Source organism: Poecilia latipinna, unplaced genomic scaffold, assembly GCF_001443285.1.
Source record: "Poecilia latipinna isolate Pla-1442-1.1 unplaced genomic scaffold, P_latipinna-1.0 Scaffold3458, whole genome shotgun sequence".
Classification (NCBI taxonomy): Eukaryota; Metazoa; Chordata; class Actinopteri; order Cyprinodontiformes; family Poeciliidae; genus Poecilia; species Poecilia latipinna.
Genome location: NW_015116074.1, coordinates 1,090 through 9,169, shown reverse-complemented (window position 1 = coordinate 9,169; position 8,080 = coordinate 1,090). Strand labels below are relative to the sequence as shown.

General features: G+C 41.5%; 1 protein-coding gene across 4 annotated transcripts in view; it reads right to left on the bottom strand.

The window, feature by feature from the left end:
* Positions 1 to 7,608, bottom strand: part of LOC106941020 (zinc finger protein 609-like) — a 33,270-nt gene extending 25,662 nt beyond the window's left edge. For 3 of the 4 annotated variants that reach the window (XM_015023937.1, XM_015023933.1, XM_015023936.1), the window contains exons 1-3: positions 7,228 to 7,608; positions 4,965 to 5,101; positions 3,180 to 4,036 (exon numbers count right to left, since the gene is read on the bottom strand). In XM_015023937.1, the coding sequence (XP_014879423.1) occupies positions 3,180 to 3,905 (726 nt within the window). In that variant the 5' untranslated portion in view covers positions 3,906 to 4,036; positions 4,965 to 5,101; positions 7,228 to 7,608. The remainder of the gene's footprint in view (positions 1 to 3,179; positions 4,037 to 4,964; positions 5,102 to 7,227) is intronic. The other variant, XM_015023935.1, reaches the window with a different exon arrangement.
* Positions 7,609 to 8,080: the final 472 nt, after the last annotated feature.

Sequence of the window (8,080 nt, the reverse complement as noted above, 5' to 3'; positions counted from 1 at the left end):
CAATTCCTCACAGTAAGTTGATGTAAACATCCATACATGTCAGCCTGTGTCCAGTTTGAGTGAAAGGAGGCAGCAGCCCGCGATCCCGCTGAGGTAAAGCAGCGGCAGCGCAGAGGCACCAGCTGTGTGATTGGTCAGCGCGCTGTCAGCTATAAATGCATGAACTATAAACCTATCCATTATAAACCTAAACTTTAGGAATAAATCTGCTCTGCTAGTGAAATGCTAAGAGCAACAGAGACGCTTGCAGCCCGGCTTTAAAAAAAAAAAAATAAATAAAATATTTTTTTATTTATTATTATTATTATTTTCCTAGAAACATAAACAAGCAACAATTGTGACACTTTTATGGGTCACATTATAGACTCAAGAAATTGTAACAGCAGCTGCGCAGGGGGCGAGAGTGCCCACTCTAATTTTTTGTCATTGGGCCCAAGATTCCTTGCAGCGCCCCTGATCAGATGTGATGATGATCGGTGCCTCCTTAAAGCGAACAGGACCGCGGCTCCGGGCCCGATGTAATATTTCCACACAGTCTTGATAATAGTGCAGCTTAGCGACAATAACCCGCGGCTTATTGCCTGACTTGTTCCCACCTCGAGTGCGATGGGCTCGGTCAATCAGTGGTGCTTTATCCATCTTTAGCACCTCCACTAGGAGTTTAGCCACAGCTGCTAAGTGGAGCTTAGCAGCCATAGATCTATCCAGTGGAGCTGGATTCTGGCGTCTCGGGAACCCCAATGATCCGCATGGTGCACCTTCTCATGCGCCCTTCCATATAGTCACTTTTTTCTTGGAGCCCATTCACTTCTTCTTTCAGTTCCATCACGGTGGTACGTAGAGTAACAATCTCATCGGACCAGGTTGATAAACTATCTTCTACCTCTTTGACGCTTTGTTTAACTTGGTCCAGGTCAGCACGAAGTAGCATTGTGCCGTTAACCACTTCCGCTCTCACCGCTTGTGGCTCTCCTTTAGTAAAGGTGAACTCTTCAGCCAAAGCCTCTTATTTCCGATTTAATCACAGCTGAGATATCGGATTTTATAGTGGCAAGAATGTCAGACTTCAAGGAGAGTGCGTCCGCCTCGCCGGGGGAGGGAGAAGGAGGTGCTGAGCTTCCGGCTTTAGCTGTAGTCTGCTCCGAGGCGGTATCGGGCCTGGCAGCCACAGAGCTTGAATGTTTGTATTTCTTCAAGTTTGTCGCCATTCTTCTACTCTTCCAGATTAGAATCACTCAGGGGTCGAGACCAGACAGACCAAATGTTCAAAACAGCAAGGATATTTAGTAGAAAACCATATACAGAAAGAAATTGGAGCGGGAGCCCAAGCGAAGCACGTCTTACTCCTCTTCCGCCATCTTGAACCCCCCTCAGAGAAGCTATTCTAGCCTAAAATAGTATCTCAATGCTAAACATGTAGCAGCAGCAAAGACGTCCCCAATGCTAACATCAGTGTCAGTCAAGAAGTTCTAGGAATGTTCAGGCGTTGCTGGAACACTGGAAAGCTGAACATGCATAATAGAATTTTGCACCAATCTGACAGTTGAAGAACCTAAATAACAGATTAAAAACAATAAATATCTTTGATTTTGAGCTAATAAATTATATATATATTCATTCAATAACTTAGCAGCAAAACGGGGTTTTGAACTGAAAATGTTACTTATGTTGATATATGGCTGCAATTAATTTAATTATACATTTTAAGAGTCCCCCTCTAAAGATGAGGACACTTTTTAGATGAAATATAAAAACTGCAGCATAATTTAGTGAAGAGAGCAACATTATGCAGAAACAAATAAATTTGAAGGGAAAAACTGATTTCATGGGCTACAATCCTATAACAGTCTCCATGCAACTTTTTTACTTATGATACGATACCAATATTGCAGCTTTGAGTATTGGCCAATAACGATATCGACCCAAAACAATATCAGCACAAATCATTATTACTTATTTTGTAGTGTGAAATGTTAAAATTGTGATATTCAAACAAAAGTTATATTCAAACAGAGAACAATAGTCAATGACAACAACTGACACATTTATCATTAGCTAATAGGAAATGCTGGGGCAGACTAAACGCTGGGAAGGACTAAATGCTGGAGCGGCATGCTTCTATCAGCATGCCTACCTGAGATCCCAGATGTAGGCTGTTGAGACGCTTTACCAAGGCTGAGAGAGAGTCACATGTTGTTAGACAAAGGGCCCATAGTAAAGAGTTACATTTTTGATTCTGTTAGACACCAAGGTCCATTCCTCAGAGAAACAGAAACTTATCAGGCCACAGAGACATGGTGTGATTTCAGGGAGTGTCTTCAGTTCATATAATCAGTTGCCCTCCTCCTTCTCCTCAGACGCTGCACAGACTTTTTTAGAAACTCTTCTCGGGTGGAATGGAAAAGCGTCTCCTTTCAGCGCTGAAAGTTAATAAAATAAGTAAAGTCTGAATGATTTTCTTGGCTGATTTTATGCTCCGAGTGTCAATACAAATTATGATTCATCGATTGAGATTCTCGTTCTCAACAAGGCCTATATAATTTAATACTCGTAATTTGTCTAATATTGGACAAATTTCCGATATCAATATCGGATTGGGACAACATAAAGCTATTGTAAAGCAGAAGATAGAGCACATCAGTACTAAAGTCTTTCCACTGGAGTTCAGAGAATAGACTTTAAATACTGTTGTTAGTTTATAAATCACTAAGCGGCTTAGCACCACAATACATTAAAGATCTGCTGTTATCGTATCAACCTTCCAGATCTCTCAGGTCTTCTGCTTCTGGTTCTGCTCTGCATCCCCATAACCAGAAACAAACATGGAGAAGCAGCATTCAGCTTCTATGCACCACAATCTGGAACAAACTTCCAGAAAACTGCAAAAGCATTCCGTTACCATACAGGGCAGTGCCCATACAGTACAGAGTTGGTTGTGCCCATACAGGGCACAACTAATTTATTGCTTAGGTTGATGTTTTCTGTTGCAATAGCTCAGAGAAACAGGGCAATAACCTGAACGGCAGACTATGTTAATATTGAGCAAATTCAGTCATCTGCTCTCTATTAACATTTTGCTCCCCAAACAAAATGTAAGCAGTTTAGATACCAAAAACCACTTCATGTCTATTTGACAATATTACAACAGTTCCATAGGAAGAAACAGAACGTTGCATTACCTTCTCACTACTGACAACTTTCTTCAGATTCCGGCAGTCTGTGTCGTCTACCTCCTCCTGCTCCGTCATTATGGTAACAGCCTGGCCAATCCCTGCAGAGTCCAGAGCCAGGTTCCCAAACTGGTCCACAGGGTTTAACTCTGGGTTTAGTTGATTCTCGAAGGAGCTGTTACGAGGCGCTCCAAGAGGCAGAACAGCAACACCAGACTCCTTCTCAGTGTTGAACATTCTTGTCGCTACAGCTTCTATTTTCTCCTTTTTAGTTTTTCCGCATGCCACATCTTTGTCCTTTTTTACAGCAGGGGGAATACGAGAGGCTTTACCAGACTTATCAGTCCCCTTAGTTAGGGTAGAGTTAGTGTTCTGGGGTGCCATGTCTCCCTGGGCCCTGCTTTGAGCCTCCTTCTTAGTTCCATCTGGAGTCTTTCCACTTTCTTTGGAGTTTTTACTGCGCTTCGATTTGGACTTGCCATCTTTGCTCTGCATGGCAGCAACAGGACTGACAAACTTTATGTTGTCAGGTAAAGCAGCTACAGCACCTGGAGGGGCGGCTATGGCCCCTCCTTCCTTACTGCTTGACATCTCTAACTTGTCCTTCTCTAAATCAGCATCCAGGTCAATGATCAGATTCCCAACACCAATATCCCACTCGTCACCACTGTCGTAAGTGTCCACCGCATTGGAGTCCACACCTTTCCCACCTGCAGGGCTGCTGCTGAGGGACATCTTAGTTCAAGTGTCCCAGAGGGCCACAGGGGGCTGCGGGGGGGAGGGGGGGGGCGTGCTCCTCCCTACAGCAGTGCACCTGCTCAGGGCTGCAGCCTGTGTCTCCTCCAAACCGTTTCCCACATCGCCTCCTGTAAAAGAACAAAAATCACAAATTGGAGGTTGCCATTTAACGTGATCAACTAATTCAGCACTTCTCACCCACAGACTAGAATATTATATGGTGATGAATGGAGGAAAGATTCCTCTGAGTATTAATATACAGTCTCCCCTGGACACTTTGTGGTTTGGCAGTTTTCACAGAAAAGAAAAACTTTTGAATATTTCAGCCCTGGTAAAGATAAAATCTGCTTATACACTATGCACCTTTTAGCAATTTTTTTACACCACTTAGCCAGGACAAAAACACATGAATAGATTGAAAGCAACACGATATATCGGCATCGTAAGTAAAGGCTGGGGTATACACTGGGGTAAACCCTGCATCCATCAGGCAGGGTGAAATATTTCAAGTCCACTCCTGGTGAAGCTCCTCCATGGATTTTGCTCGACAATCCTGTCAGGTCTGCAGTTATTCATGGAGGATCGTAAGAAGGATTCAGTTTTAGTTACAAATGGAGTGACAAATATCAGACGCATTGTTTTCTTGTGTAAGCATCATTTTCAGATGGCACAGAATGTTTATGTATTATAATTTCATTCTATTGTCCGAGTTTAGTCCATTTCACTAAACTAAAAGGTTTTGGGGTTAGGCGCCGGGCAGTGTTAGTGGATAGGAGGCATCAGGGGAGCATCATGAAGAGTCAGATTTATAATGCATCATAACCTTCCAGATCATAACTCAATTGAGTTAACTAAAAACTCTCACCCAGTTTGAGTTTATGTAACTTGTTTTTCATTATTATAAACTAGCAGCAACTATTTACCGTGTTACACCAGGCAAATAGTTTCCAGAATGCTTTGATAAAGATTATTTCTCAGAAACCAGGAGGAGTCATGTAAAAACATCTCGACTTGTTTCAGTCTCATCAGGTTCATAAACACTCAGGGAACAGATACCTTGACCTGAAGAGACAGGGGCTGACCCATCTCAGACCTCAGATGAGCGCCTCCTTGGAAAGCTCCAATCTGCTGTTCATCCTCAGATCAGAATTAATGACCGCATCGTCCGCCTGCTTCAAAAAGCCCCTTTCCACCTGGAAAAAGCAGAAAGCAGTTACAAACTAATTCTGGGATTGTCTCTCTTTGCGTTTCATTTTATCCGTTTGGTTTCAGACAGTCACTCTATTATGAGGCGGCATATGGATAGTTGCCTTTAGTGGTTTTTCATCCGGACTGTTGAAATTTTTATATAAATGTCACAAAAGATGTACCCAACAAGACGTCAAAACACAATTTGATCAAATATTACATTAATGTCTCAGTGAGAAAAAGGCCTAAAACCAGCGTATAATAATATATGGACCTGTATTATCATTGTTCTATATACAACATTACTGTGATTGGAGTGACTAATTAGCAGCCTGACATAATAAGAATGTGTGAACACTGTACACAAGAAACAAAAGTGGACACAGACGTTAAACCAAGTTGAACATTTAAAATAGTTTATAAAAGAAAAAAAAACATTTAAAATAGTAATAGTCAAAATGGCCATTACTGATAGACTGATGTAAAACATTTCTGCGTGCTATTTGATTCTGTGCCATCCTCAGTGCTGTGAGTGCAGTGTGTTCACAGCCTGTGTGTGGGTACTCAGTTCTAACTCTGCCTGAGGAGATGAAGAAGGTGAAGAGGTGGCTCCTAGGATGTGTGGGGTCATCTCAATGTTATATAGCCCTTGTAAAGGGGTCACTTGAGTTTTCCTCATCAGGTCCTTCTTTTCTTAATCCCTCCTGTTTCATGTAAAATCAGCGGATCCCCACATTTATTTGCACTAATTCATAACTGTCAATTTATTGTAAAATTTCTGCAAAATCAGTCAAAAATATATTTATTTATTGCTATACTGTGTTGAAAAACACAGTTGAAGATTAGTGCTGAGGTTTTGGTCAGACAATCGTAATAAAATTCGATTGGTTTGATATTTCAGCTGATGCTTCATTTGTCCAACTAATAAGTGACACTTATTCTAACCACTAAAGAGAAAGAGAGACAGAGAGAGAGATATGAATATCGTGGTAATGGGCAATCACAGCATTATTAAAGTCAGAGATAGAATGTCTGTGGCATGAGTATTATGTCATTCACAACAGTGGCAATCTTTGAATACTGGAATATTATTTTCTATGCGGATTGAACTCATATCATTGGTATATCGAAACTGTGGAAATTAGGGGTAATGTAAATGAAACATTGTCATCACGTAGCGTTGAGAAAAGCAGCCTAGTTCCCGTTAGCCTGGTGCAGCTAAGTAGCTGCTGCTGACGCGTCGGCCCCACATCTTTACCGCATGTTACCACAAAGCTAACGAGCTTTGAAACGTGACCTTACAGAGGATTTATTACAACCACATTAGCGTCAATCACACATAAACAACTAAGATCGACTGTCTAGTACAGACTCATGCGAACGTGCTCGTCAGAATTTCTGCTGCTAATACAAGGCCCAATCATGGCCCACTACAGGGTTAACGGCATCCATTATCGGACGCAGCATATTCGGATAGACTGACAGAATTTCCGTAACGACTGTCAGGTTTGACAAAAAAATACCCTGCGCCTGGTAGATGGATCATTCTTTCAAGATGTAAAACTACATGTGATTCCATGAGATCAGTGTTGCAGACAAGGGTAGTATTCAAGTTAATGTAAATTGTTGTTTGTTGTGTATGATCATAGAACCAAAGTAATAAATATAATTTACGGACAAATGACTGTAAAGTGTAAGCTGTTTTAGACTTTATATTCCTTAGATCAATTAAAGAGCAGTCGTACTTTAGATAAGGACTCTCTAAACCAAAGAACATGACACATTGGAAGCTTGTCATGACACATTGGCAACAGTAAGCAATTCGAGCTTACTGATGCCAAGACTACTTTCTCAATCAAACAACAACACGAGTTACATGTCCACCTAAATACCTGCAGCGATTAATGAATAATTGAGCTGGAGTTAGAGATGCAAGTAGGGTCAAAAGAAACAAGCGGGTCACAGGAAAACGTGTCCGATGACGGAATCCTGTCCCTTAGCTTCCAGGTCTCCAGACAAAGACAGCAGCTAGCCTGCTGAGCTAACTCCGGGGATACCAGCCTAGCATTCTCTAAAGGACAAAACTAAAGTTCCTCTAACAGAGACAGCGCAGTCTTACATTACCACTTACCAAGTTAAGGATCCCTTTCCAGTAAATATTCATGTACACTTCACAGGTTGGTTTACTTCCAGAAATGATAATCAAGACAAGTTGCCCCAATGTTTAACTGAGGAGTCAACGTGCTCCCAGTTCAATGGACAGCAGCCATCACAGTCATATCCCGGAGAACGCTTCAAAACACCAGGGAACAGTCACAGTCAACAGTCAGTGCTGCGGACTGAACGGAAACAGAACAAACAGCAACAATTCCATGACCAGATGGGATAATCCAGAGATTCCAGGTCCAGGTATCCCAATTAACAGTCAATGTAGACAGGAACACAACAGTAGCACTACGGAGCTAAATGGCTGTTGGCTACAACGCAACCAAACCCCGGAACAGTGGATCAGAGAAATGAGTGGAGCCGGAGTGACTGGATCAGTGGACTTGGAGTCAGTTATGCAGCTCTCTCACATCGACCTGAAATGCATTTAAAACACATTCAGTACTTATTTTGTTATTCCGTTTAGTGGCGTTTTCTTGAAGTATGTAACATATTTGTCTTTCCTATTAACAAGACAAGGGCCTCGCTTTCCACACATTCTTCATTTCTATACAAGGTGTCAGCATAAATATTTTTACTTCTGCAGCATTCCTCCATGTTGAATCTTTAAGTTCTGCTTTTAACACATTTACAACATCAGATAAACAATTTTTTTTTTCTAAGATGATCCTGGGTTCAGCTGAGGATTTTCTAAATTTACCATAGGATCCTCACAGTAGTTTGGCAACAGTTGGCTCCTAACAAACAAAAGTAAAACAAACAAAAAGCAGCTAAACTTAAGCCATTTTATAGTTGCTTCTTAGACAAAGTGACTTTTG